This window comes from Penicillium argentinense (assembly GCF_028826775.1).
Source record: "Penicillium argentinense strain IBT 30761 chromosome Unknown utg000002l_segment0_segment0, whole genome shotgun sequence".
Taxonomy (NCBI): Eukaryota; Fungi; Ascomycota; class Eurotiomycetes; order Eurotiales; family Aspergillaceae; genus Penicillium; species Penicillium argentinense.
In genome coordinates, this window is record NW_026622661.1 from 1,848,789 (window position 1) to 1,860,824 (window position 12,036).

Here is a 12,036-nt window from a genome sequence, read left to right on the forward strand (position 1 = left end):
AAAGGAAGAAAAAAAGAGGCGGCAGCAGCTGGGGCGAGCTCTGATAAGGAAAAAATTCGACTGAAAAATTTCGGAGGCTGGCAGAACAGCCTTCCGCCTTCTTCATACGGCTAAACCCAGGCACTAACCAGGCACTAAGTGGAGACTCAGTGGAGACCTTTCTCTTCCAGCTGCTCACCGCTTTTCGAGACGGTCGCCCTGCCAAACTGCCAGTCCTCGAGGCTCCTGTGGAACTGCCGGGCCTTCTCCGCTTTCATGTCAACCCTGGGACGGCATTAGTACAGCGTGTACGGTCACATGGGTTTACACTAGACATCTTTCTGCGACATCTTCGACGGAATTCAGTCAATGGGACACGCTTAATTTCCCATCTTGCCAGAATCGCAATGGCACCTTCCACTCCTTCCTCCCATCGCCCGCGCAAGAAGAGAAAGGTTCCCACTGCTCCGGGGTCGAACAACAACCTGATCTTGGACATTAGCAATGGTCAACAAACACCAGCTTTTCCGCTTGTCTCCTTCCTCTGGGCTGCACGCGCTGGTGTCTCACAATGGCTGATCCTGCCTCTCACCCTCATGGTTGTCGGGCTCTTCCGATGGGCTGTCAGTCTGTGGGGTTACTCTGGTAATTTCGCCTGTTACTTGGGCTAGAAATACAGTTTCTGACAATTGAGCAGGATTCCAGGTTCCTCCGATGCACGGGGATTTTGAGGCGCAAAGACACTGGATGGAGATTACCACACACCTTCCAATGGCCAAGTGGTATCTCTACGACTTGCAGTACTGGGGTCTCGACTATCCCCCATTGACGGCATATCATAGCTGGCTTCTGGGCAAAATGTATGTCTTTCAATTGCGCCCCAGCGGGTTGTCTTGTGTTTGACACGAATACCGGCTAACTGAGATAGTGGCTCTATTGTTGAACCCGCATGGTTCGCATTGGACAGCTCCCGCGGCCTCGAGGAACCGCATCTAAAGGTCTTCATGCGCGCCACCGTCGTCGTCTCCGAGTACTTGGTATATGTGCCCGCCATTGTCAATTTCCTCCGCCGATACACCCGCATGCACGGTGTACACGCCTGGTCCACCTCAATTGCTCTCGTTGCGATCCTTCTCCAGCCCGCCACCATCCTCATCGACCATGGCCACTTCCAATATAATACTGTCATGTTGGGCTTGATGGTCGCAAGCTTGGACGCCATTCTTGCCGGACGAATGCTCTGGGCTTGCGTCTTCTTCGTCGGTGCATTGGGTTTCAAGCAGATGGCTCTATACTACGCACCAGTCATGTTTGCTTACCTTTTGGGCGTCTGCGTCTTCCCGCGGTGCCGCATCGGCCGACTGATCAATATTGCTCTTATCACTCTAGCCGCTTTTGCTTTGCTCTTTGCGCCTCTCGTGGTTGGTGCGACGAACCCCGAAGCCCGGAAACTGTTCGCGTCCTCGCCCCAGCCTCCCCTACTGCAGGCATCCCCCGTCTCCCTCGACAAGGATACCGTGGCGTATGCGATTATCTTCCAGATCACTCAGACTATCCACCGAGTGCTTCCCTTTTCCCGTGGTATCTTCGAGGATAAGGTTGCCAATGCATGGTGTGCGATTCACACCTTCTACAAGCTTCACCGCTTCGATGTCTCCTTGCTCCAACGGGCCTCTCTCGGTGCCACCCTGGCCTCGATTGTGGTTCCATGTGGTATCATCTTCCGTCACCCGCGAGCATCTCTTCTTCTCCCTGCTTTGTCTTCTGTCGCGTGGGGATTTTTCCTGTTTTCTTTTCAGGTGCACGAGAAGAGCGTTCTTCTTCCTCTCCTCCCAATGACTCTTTTGCTTGCTGGAGACGGTGGGCTAAGCAAAGAAAACCGCGCCTGGGTTGGCTGGGCCAATGTGCTCGGCTCATGGACTATGTATCCACTTCTTAAGCGCGACGAATTGCGCGTGCCATACTTTGTTATGACCCTCCTGTGGGCCTATTTGATGGGCCTGCCGCCGGTCTGTCTGGAGACTTACCGGAGCCGCGCATCGTCAGAAGACACCAACAACCAGTTGGAGCCCAATATCTTGACCAAGCTCATTCATTTTGCGTTCTACTTTGCTATGATTGTCTGGCATGTTCTTGACGCATTTGTTGTTCCTCCCCCTGACAAGCCCGATCTGTGGGTGGTCCTCAATGCTCTCATTGGATTTGGCGGTTTTGGGCTTGCCTATCTCTGGTGTATGTGGAAGTTGATCACACAGTGCCGCCAGATCGATCTCCGTGTGGCCGAAGAAGACAGTCGGAAGAAGAAGCAATGATGAGTTCTTGAGCGCCGACGTTCTGCATTTTCTTCAGTGATACCCCATATAAGTGACACCTAGGGAGGATCTGCATCTACTGCTAGCGTAGTGAAATCTTATTTCTTGTCTTGAAGATTGTTCGTAGGAGATGGGATGTATTCAAGATCAAATTTGATATAGCCGAAAATACTCTGAAGCAGAACCCCGAATCCATGGTTCATGCATGAAGAACGCGCAATGATATCAAAACAATAAAAAACTCCAGCCCGTAAATGCTATGGTACAGTGTGGTATTGTACAAGGTGCGGATTCGGTGAAATGGCCATCGATCTGTTTAGACCTTGAAGCCGAAGCCGGCCATGCAGGTCTTGTACTTCTCGACCAGGGCCTCACATTCCTTGGCGGGATCGTCGGACTTCGAGAAAAGCATGCAGTCGTCGCGAGCGGTCTTCTCGTCCTTGCAGACGCAGCAAGGCTATCATCACATCAGAATCATTCTTTGCTGACATTTGTATCGTGCTGAAGTTTCGCGACGTACCTTGGGCTTGTCGGTCTGGGCGGGCTTGGTCTGGACCTCAGTAGGGGCGAGAGCAGCTTTGTCTGTTTAAGTAATAGGTCAGCAATCGACTCTTTCCAGTCAATGACCACGTTGACGGCCCTTGCGCATTTCACCGATAATCCGTGAATGCGCCGGACTTGCGGCGCATGCAGATTGGAATGTTTAAACTTACCGCTGGAGGAGCCGAAGAAACCGGTAAGCCACGACATTTTAAATAGAGAGTGATGGTGTTACTATAGAAGTTGGATGTGAAAGAGTGTGGAGAGTAGCTGTGAGAGAGTGTGAATTCCAGGTTGAATTGTCGTGATCGGTTGCCTATCATATCATTATTAATTCCTGCGTAACTGGTTCGCTTTCGCCGCCGTAGTAATTTTTTTGTTATCGCCAAACACTCTCCGTTGCCCCCCTCCATATTTTGCTCCCCGCTCTGCCTCCTTATTTTTCCTTTCTACCGGGTTTGGTCCTTGTCGCTTCTAGGATTGCTACAACTCTTTGAAACCTAATCTCAATTCTCATCCTGATTATCTATCCCGATTCTATCCCATCTCCCCCCTCAACTACTACCCCGCCATGGCCCCTCCTAAGATCTTCTCCCTCGAAGGCAAAGGCCTCAAGCTCGACACTGCCGAGGACATCGAGTCCCACATCAAGCCTCTTGTCGATAACACTGATTACACTGAGATTCGTTTTGGCGGTAACACTTTGGGCGTCGGTGCCTCTGAGCGTCTCGCCGCCGTTATCGCTACCCAGAAGAGCCTCGAAGTCGCCGAGCTTGCCGATATCTTCACTTCCCGTCTCTTGTCGGAGATCCCTCCCGCCCTGAAGTCCCTCCTCGATGCCATACTCGAGATCCCCTCCGTCCACACCGTCAACCTTTCCGACAATGCCTTTGGTCTCAACACCCAGGCCCCCTCGTCGATTTCCTGTCGCGTCACACTCCCCTCCGCCACCTGATTCTGAACAACAACGGTCTTGGCCCTGCCGCTGGTACCCTGGTTGCCGATGCTCTGAGCAAGCTTGCTGAGCGCAAGGAGGAGGCCCGCAAAGAGGGCAAGGAGATTGCTCAGCTAGAGAGCATCGTCTGCGGACGTAACCGTCTTGAGAATGGCAGTATGGAGGCTTGGGCCCGTGCCTACGAGAAGCACTCCGCTGGCATGAAGTCCGTCAAGATGACACAGAACGGCATTCGCCAGGAGGGTATCTTCCACCTGCTCAAGGAAGGTCTTCGCCACGCCTCTGCGCTTGAGGTTCTGGATCTGCAGGATAACACTTTCACTGTTCTGGGCTCTACTGCTCTGGCTAGCGTTTTGGAGGGCTGGCCTTCCCTGCGCGAGCTGGGTGTTGGTGACTGCCTTCTCTCCGCCCGTGGTGGTGTCAAGGTTGCCAAGGCCCTGGCTGCCAACAAGAACCAGAAGATCCAGACCCTGCGTCTCCAGTACAACGAGCTCAAGGCTGAGAGTTTGAAGGAGCTTACCCATGCCGCCAAGACTGCCCTTCCCAGCCTTCGTCGTGTTGAGCTGAACGGCAACATCCTTAACGAGGACGATAACAACATCACTGAGCTTCGCGAGCTTCTGGAGGCTCGTCAGGAGGAGCACGGTACCGACGAGGATCCCGAGGACACCTGGGGTCTGGATGAGCTTGACGAGCTCGAAGAGGAGGAGTCCGAGGAAGAGGAGGAGGAGGAGGAGGAAGAAAGAGAGCAGAAGGCCGAGAAGGAAGTCAAGGATACTGAGCGTGCCGAGGAGGAGAAGGTCTCCCAGAAGATCGAAAAGGCCGTCGAGGATCTTGCCAACGCTCTGGGCAAGACTGGTCTGTAGATCAGAACCTTTCCGCCTCGATTCTGGGATGTTTCTTTCTAATCCATGGATCCTGGAGTCGTACGCCTCTTGCTCTAGTCGTGCAAAATGCCCGCCAGTTCTTTTGGTCTTCGAGGTCTTCCCGCGCGCCACTCATGAGGTCCCGACTGACGATACCGACGCCACATCACAAAACTTTCCCCTAACTTCATAATACCCTGTTGACGATGACGACTGCACATAATCCTGTTCGATTTCATCCATACATGCATAGCCATTACGAGCTCTGATGCCTTGGAGGACACGAAAGAAAAGAAACTTCATAGATGTGAATACACTTGGTCCCACCAGACCACCACTTGCTTAATTTAAACCGCTCCACGCGTAACTTGCTGTTTAATCCTTGGTAGCACCATTTACGAATCTAGACATCGCGGGCCGAAACAAGGCCATCTTCAACTGGCAGCGGATAGTGGTTGCCAAAAGTCTCTTTCGTCTACAGGCAAATCCGAACAAAGGTAATTGAGACCCTATTGGGGCTAGTTGATGCTTATTGAGACCCATTTTCGGTCGTGGAGATGGGAGGCAAGAGAGTAGCTCACAAAGGCAATAGAGGACTCGGTTTCAGTCACGCTATCAAGATGACCTTTGTTGGGAAAGTCGAGTACATCTACCTTTCGCCCAATAAGATGAGATGTTTACAAGACCATTTCTATCCCTGAGGTCGTAACAAAGAAACATTTTATTTTATGTAGCACTCCTGGTCACCCGGACCTGAAAATCCAAAGTCCATCGAAGTTGTTTGCCATATATTAGGTTCTGGAAGGTGTCTTTATCGCTCTTTCCCAAGTCCCACTTTCATCCCAATGTAAACAACACCCGCAGCAACCCAGCAACGGCCACAACGCACCTTGTTGTTTACCTCTGCACCTTTTCATCTGTACAACCAACTTCAATTACCGACTGACATTAACTTTTTACATGATGGGGCGTCACCCAAAGCACGTTCTCGTGCTCGGCTCCCTGCTCAGTCTCCTTCTGAGCTTTGCGTCGGCCATACACACGTTCGGTGAAAACAACAGCGTGAGTACCTCCAGTCCCTCTTACTGTTTCTCAAGCTAACATTTTCTCTTCAGACCATCCAACTTAGAGCTCGAGACTCCACATACCCGTTTCCCGCAGCCGGTGATGGAGTCTGCTACACCTATGTCGTTCAAGAAGGTGATACCTGCGAAAGCGTTGCCTCGACTCGAAAGATCACAGCGGATGATCTAGTAAAGTACAATACGAAGACGTGGCGATGGGCGGGATGCAATCCCATGGCCCTGGGAAGCATCGTCTGCCTGGGCCCTGGCGAAATCCCCATGCCAGTTGCTTTGCCGCAGGCTGTGTGTGGTCCGCAGGTGCCTGGAACTCAGAGACCAGCGAACATGGATGATCTGAAGAGTCTGAATCCCTGCCCCAGTGGTGATTGTGTAAGTTTTTTTCTTCAGTCTCGTGGATTTCTGCTAACTTTCATTCGAATCAGTGCTTCGCGAATGGCCATTGTGACTCGAAGTGCTCCAGTGGTGACTCGGGTGCAGTTGCAGCTGTGACAACTACTACGACAGAACAAACAGTAACCACCACTTCACAAGAGCAGAAGATATCTTCGACCGCTACCAAGGAAACGACAACCACCAAGAAGGAAGAGCCCAAGACCATGACGACAACTACCAAGGAGGAAGAGCCCAAGACCACGACGACAACCACCAAAAAGGAAGAGCCCAAAACCACGACGACAACCTCCAGGAAACCAGTCAAAACCTTCAGCATAACCGCCTACGAAGGCAAAAACTGTGATCCTGACAACGGAAACTACTTCGTTGTGTCGGGATACTCGGCTGACTGGTCTCCCTGCATCGACGTTTCGTCTGATCTCCCTCCCTCGGACGACGATGCCCAGATCTGGTGTCAGTATTACACCAATGGTGGATTCTCGTGGTCCAATTGTTCTGCGAATGACCTGCTCCATCCCAAATCCTGGGCTATGAGGGCTGGCGGCTGCGCAACCTTCAGAGATCGTGCGTGCAAGGAACCGGGTGGCTCGGTTTACCCTGGTACTTCTAGACCGTGCCAAGATGAACATACTGGTGTTTTGTCGGATGATACCTTTGGTTCACTCTCTTGTATGAGTCCTATGGACATGTCTTGAGGATTTTCCTGGAATGTGAAGGAAACTGAGTGATCTTATTCTCTTCTCGCTGTTTGATTATTTGAGCCCTTTCTGATATTGAATTTTTGTTCCAATTGAGGTTGTATGAATGTATGAAAAGGATAAATAGTACCACTAGTTTCAGCGCCTTGAATGAAATCAGCTCAATCAAATATCGGATAAAAGGTTTAAAATCAGTCGTAGAAGGGAATAACGAGCCTAGAATATCACTTCAACATGCCGGTGTTTCATTCGGTTAAAACCCATTTTTCGAATCCACTTTTCCAGTCGTAATAGCTGTATACTGACCAGCCCGACGCGCCGAGTGAAGGATTTCCGAATCGGGCAGCTATGTCTTGGCACTCGACCTCGGAGCTCCCGACTTCTTCTCTCGCTCGACTCCATTCATTCGACCCGCACCGTCTATAACACTCCCACGTTTCTCTACGGCAAAACTCGCCGCCCCAATTTCCTGAATTCTTCTCTCTCGCAACTCTCCGCCCAAAATCGATTTTCGCCCTGAGGTAAGTCTTTGCGCGACCCGCCCCTCCCATTCTGCGCTCCCCCATACCCCAAGCCATGGCGGTCGCAAACCGCATTCAACCTGGCGCATTTCTCTCATTGCGTCGAGCGATGCCGTCTCTCCAGGCGAATGTGAAGCAAATGCTTCAGGTGGGATGTTGGGCACATGCCGTTTGCGACCAGGGCTGTCTACTTAGACGGTGGCCAAGACGAAGAACAATATGGAAATTGTGCTCACACATGGCCAGTGGCAATGTCCTCACTTCCTGGCTATTATATGAGTACAAATACCCTGATATTCCATCGTGCTGGCTACGGGTCCTTTGTGGGGGGTGACAACAATGTTTTTTTTCTCGGCAATCTTCAGTGCGCAAGTTGCTAACAAGATTCTCACGGTGCAGATTGCAACAAAATCACTGTCCAGCGCCTAGACGCTCGCTCTCAAACCCCCACGACTTAACCTCCACTCCTCGAATCCTCACATAACCACGGCCATGGACGCCAAGGAGATCGAAACGAAGACGAAGGCCTTGACAAAGGCGGCCTCGTCCGGCGAGTCGCCCGCGACACTCACCAGCCTGCTCAAAGAACTGCAATCGGGGGTGCGCGCCACGGAGGATCTCCTGCGATCGACACGCGTCGGAATCGTCGTCAACAAGCTCAAGACCAGCAAGGCACCAGAGGTGGCGCGACTGGCCAGTGAAATGGTCTCGAAATGGCGGACTGAGGTCAACAAGCAGAAGCAGGCCGGCGGCGCAGCTTCCAGTCGGGGCTCTAGCTCCCCGCGCCCAGCACAGAACGGAACTGGCGCATCCACCCCCGCAAAGACTACTCCATCTGATAAGGCCTCGAAGCTGTCGGTTCCCCCGGACAAGCGGACATGGAAGGCGGATGGCGTCGATACCAACGTGACTACGAGCAAGGTCCGCGACAGCTGCATCGGTCTGATGTACGACGGTCTGTGTCTGGGATCGACCGAGTCGCCCAAGGACGTATTGAAGAAGGCCATTGCCGTCGAGACGGCCGCGCACGACCACCTCGGACCCGACACGAAGGAGGCGTACCGCACTAAGATGCGCAGCTTGTTCCAAAATCTAAAGAACAAGTCCAATCCCACCCTTCGCGTGCGTGTACTTTCCGGCGAAATCAAGCCCGATCAGTTCATTCGCATGTCGTCCGATGAACTGCGGTCCGACTCGCAGCGTGAGGCGGATGAGAAGATCAAGAAGGAGAACATGAACAATGCCATGGTTGCTCAGGCCGAGCGTTCGATCAGTACCAGTTTGCAGTGCGGCAAGTGCGGTCAGCGCAAGGTAACCTACACCGAGGCCCAGACCCGCAGTGCAGATGAACCGATGACTCTGTTCTGCACCTGCATGAACTGCGGCAAGTCGTGGAAGCAGTGAGGTAAGGTAGTGATGTGAAATCGAATTCGAGCACGAGAGGAGCGAGCAAATGTATCAATTTATTATTACTGGGAATCGGCGTTTTTGGTTTCTGCGGTTTTCCCGTGGGCCCTTCATTTTGGCCCACGCTTACTGTTGCGTTTTTTTTGCTTGGGGTTTATTTCTGTCTTATTCTTGCGTTCATTTGAGGCTGTCAAGGCCGAAATCCGGAGAACTAAATAAAAGGGGGAAATACAAGGGGACTTTTCCGTCCGCTTTGTCCAGGCCAAAAAGCAGACTGGAAAGTCTGACCTCAATTATTGCATTGAGAAATCTATCACGAGCAAATATTCGATGCCCTACTTTACACCTAGGGTAGTCCGCAGAAAATCATAAAGAACAATGCAACGAACGTCATGGTTATGTAAGACCTACCAAGGGCAGCCTCCAAGCTTAAATCAACCTCACAACATCAAAACCATTCCTACATCTTACTAGTGTGCAATTGAGTACTAGACAGAGATACTCCAGTTCACATCAGGATAACAATGACGCCCAAAACCTCACTCACCGAGGCAGTCCAGCACTTCCTCAATGCTCTAACAGCCTCACCACCCTCCACCCCCAACCTCCTAAAAACATTCACTACAAACCCACGCCCTCTAATCCACGAACACGGGCTACAGCAACTAGCTCCGTTCCTCGGGCGGACGTTCACAGGATCCGAGGGTGTTACGCGGTACTTCGAGATTCTGGCTCAGTACCTGAGTATCGAAAAGATGGGTTTTGAATCTGAGGATGCGTGGGTCGTTGATGAGGAGAGTATGACTGTTTCTTTGCGTGGGTCTGCGAGGTTCGTTTGGAAGGAGACTGGGCAAGCGTGGGATGAGACTTTTTTTTATCGGCTTGGGCTGGCGAGGGATGAGGGGGAGGGGAAGGTGGCCGTCTGTGAGTATCGGATTTGGGCGGATACGGGGGCTGCGTATCTTGCTAGGATTGGGAGGTTGGAGGATGTGCTTGCTGGGGATTCTCTTGGGAAAGAGCAGGGTCAGAAGGATGTACTTGGGGGTGGGTTGAATGTTTATGGTTCTTGTGGGTGAGCGAGTTAATTGACTCGGAACTGGTGGTTGTGGTTATGATTCATGTATGGACGAAAGTAATTCTGATGAAATTCAGCTTAACAAAATCCATCCCCATTCGGCTTTTATCAATTCTGCACAAAATAGCTAGTATACCACCTTCAACCCTCTCCAAACCTACTCTCCACCAACAACCTCCCAATCAATCCATTCCACGTCCCCAAAAACCCCCTCCTGATCCTGAAACACCTTCACCGGCTCACTATACCCCTTCCAAGCACTCTTCGTCAAGAGCGCCGTAACACCACCCTCCACCCTCCCAGTTTTATTAAACCCCGGACCACTAATCCTATACTCCGCCATAAGCGTCGTCCCCTTCACATACCTCGCCACACCTGAAACAACCCAATCAATATACCCACTGGGCTCAATGCTCCCATCCTCATAGCACCTCGCAAAGATCGAGCGATGCTGCGAGTTCCACGGTCGACCGAGCGCACACGCACCCTTGATATCAGCCGCGATGGAAGCGTTGGCGGCCTGCACGGTCGAGTCGACGATGTACACGCCGTACTTGTTTTCAAAGGTCGTGTTCGTGCCTTTCCAGGCTGTTATCCCGCCGCCGCAGGAGCGGAGTTGTAGTTTGCTGGATTGGATCCAGGCTGTGCCGAAGCCGTAGATGAAGTCTGTTTGGCCGGCTATTATGCTTTTGTAGAAGTAGGCGTTACCGAGTTTGCCTACGTAGACCTATCGGGAGTGAGTTAGCTCATTCTGTGAGTTTTTTCTTCGTTTCTCACAGGTGCTGAGAGTCATCTTTGAAAGAGGGAAGGACGAACCGTATCCTGATAAGAATAAAACCCACAAAAATAGAACCCACCATTAGCTCGACTAAAACTGAGCGCATGAGCCGGCCCATCCGAGTACTCAGCCCAAGTATTCCGAAAGTCAACATTATAGACCCTAAAATCCGAATTCCCAAACGGCGTATCATCGGGCACCGCAAAACCCGTCGTACCAGACCCCGTCAAGGACGCATCCAGCGTCGGCGCAACGACCAGTACGCTCGAGAAGACATTATCGACGCTCTGTCCCGTGCTGTCCTTATTCGCGGCCGCCCAGGTGAGCGTGACCTCGTTCTTGGATGCGTCGTGCGGAGATTTCGTCTGCCCCAGGAGTGTTATTGGGCCTGCGCGGGTGATATTTACTTGTTCGACGTAGATGCCGGCGAGGAGGAGGATTATTTGTGGCGTTGTGTCGTCTGGCAGGGAGGTTATTGCTGATTGGAGGGTTGGGAAGTCTGCTGTTGTGCTGTTGCCGACTATTATTGTTCCTGCTGGGCAGTGGGTGGGGTTTTGTTGGCATTTTTGTCGGGTTGATGATTTCAAGGGTTGTGCGGTTGCTTGCCATAGCAGTGGGAGGAGGGGGAGGAGAGAGAAGATTTGCATGGTGGCTATTCTCACGTCCTGGTTAATTGGCTTGGTTGATCCAGGAGACAGAATACAACATGTAAAGCAAGCCTGAGTCTACGACTTTTATAGCAGCTCTGTGCGATTGTAGCTTGTATTACTCCTCATTGACATTAATCTACTAGTAAGCAGCAGACGGAAAATCTCCTCATAGATCGAGACTGGCCGAGAGTGGGAGTTAAGCCCGGACATAGATTAGCTTCCTACGGCTGTAGAGCAGTGGAATGTACGATCTCCGCGTTCCCCCGCAAGCTGTGGCTATGAAGAAGCTTGTCTTTTCCCCGCATGGTGGAAAATCTTCCGGGAAGTTGTTGGTTTTGATGGGACGGAAAATTGGACTTCCGCCTGTTAAAGGCGTGGGACTTGCATACCGCGGCCGATACCGGGTCAGCTGGCTAAGGCGAACGGGGCTAAGTTCAATTGAATCAAGGACCAAAGGGGGGCTAAGGTATGTTAAGGGAACTACAGTTATGCTTACAGGTATGGAGAGAGCTCATTAGAATCCCTTGATGATTGACAAGATACCACTATTAACGACATACATACACGTAGAGAAAGAAAACTTGACTCTAACAACTCGAAAGCAACAGAGCTCAAGGGGTAAATGGAACACACAAAAGTCTATAATACGGTGGAAAAAGGAAGAAAAAAGACGGGACCCAGCCTTTTTTTTTCCCACGGTATGCATGTCCAGGATAGATGGCAAGCAAGCGAAGTTGCGTGGTAGGATATGGTAGCAAGGGGGCTTTGTCAAAGAAA

At 51.6% G+C, this 12,036-nt stretch overlaps 7 protein-coding genes across 7 annotated transcripts; 5 read left to right on the forward strand and 2 right to left on the reverse strand.

Annotated features, from left to right (window-relative positions):
• Positions 1–386: 386 nt before the first annotated feature.
• N7532_001533 (dolichyl-P-Glc:Man(9)GlcNAc(2)-PP-dolichol alpha-1,3-glucosyltransferase ALG6) lies at positions 387–2,291 on the forward strand (the record flags this gene model as incomplete). Its single annotated transcript, XM_056614027.1, has 3 exons — positions 387–624; positions 677–839; positions 908–2,291. 3 exons carry the CDS (start codon positions 387–389, stop codon positions 2,289–2,291), a joined length of 1,785 nt encoding a protein of 594 aa, XP_056479068.1.
• Positions 2,292–2,607: 316 nt separating this feature from the next.
• Positions 2,608–3,041, reverse strand: N7532_001534 (copper metallochaperone COX17; the record flags this gene model as incomplete). Its single annotated transcript, XM_056614028.1, has 3 exons — positions 2,608–2,748; positions 2,812–2,873; positions 3,005–3,041. 3 exons carry the CDS (start codon positions 3,039–3,041, stop codon positions 2,608–2,610), a joined length of 240 nt encoding a protein of 79 aa, XP_056479069.1.
• Positions 3,042–3,402: 361 nt separating this feature from the next.
• Positions 3,403–4,652, forward strand: N7532_001535 (GTPase-activating protein RNA1; the record flags this gene model as incomplete). Its single annotated transcript, XM_056614029.1, is given in 2 exon segments — positions 3,403–3,724; positions 3,739–4,652. 2 exon segments carry the CDS (start codon positions 3,403–3,405, stop codon positions 4,650–4,652), a joined length of 1,236 nt encoding a protein of 411 aa, XP_056479070.1.
• A 963-nt stretch (positions 4,653–5,615) lies between these two features.
• N7532_001536 (LysM peptidoglycan-binding domain-containing protein) lies at positions 5,616–6,825 on the forward strand (the record flags this gene model as incomplete). Its single annotated transcript, XM_056614030.1, has 3 exons — positions 5,616–5,714; positions 5,768–6,106; positions 6,160–6,825. The coding sequence occupies 3 exons, from the start codon at positions 5,616–5,618 to the stop codon at positions 6,823–6,825; spliced, it is 1,104 nt and encodes a 367-aa protein (XP_056479071.1).
• Positions 6,826–7,841: 1,016 nt separating this feature from the next.
• On the forward strand, positions 7,842–8,753 carry N7532_001537 (transcription elongation factor DST1; the record flags this gene model as incomplete). The annotated part of the gene is made up of 1 exon (XM_056614031.1): positions 7,842–8,753. One exon carries the CDS (start codon positions 7,842–7,844, stop codon positions 8,751–8,753), a length of 912 nt encoding a protein of 303 aa, XP_056479072.1.
• A 527-nt stretch (positions 8,754–9,280) lies between these two features.
• N7532_001538 (uncharacterized protein) lies at positions 9,281–9,832 on the forward strand (the record flags this gene model as incomplete). Its single annotated transcript, XM_056614032.1, has 1 exon — positions 9,281–9,832. The coding sequence occupies one exon, from the start codon at positions 9,281–9,283 to the stop codon at positions 9,830–9,832; it is 552 nt and encodes a 183-aa protein (XP_056479073.1).
• Positions 9,833–9,988: 156 nt separating this feature from the next.
• N7532_001539 (putative pectin methylesterase) lies at positions 9,989–11,256 on the reverse strand (the record flags this gene model as incomplete). The annotated part of the gene is made up of 2 exons (XM_056614033.1): positions 9,989–10,558; positions 10,648–11,256. The coding sequence occupies 2 exons, from the start codon at positions 11,254–11,256 to the stop codon at positions 9,989–9,991; spliced, it is 1,179 nt and encodes a 392-aa protein (XP_056479074.1).
• Between the last annotated feature and the right edge of the window lie 780 nt (positions 11,257–12,036).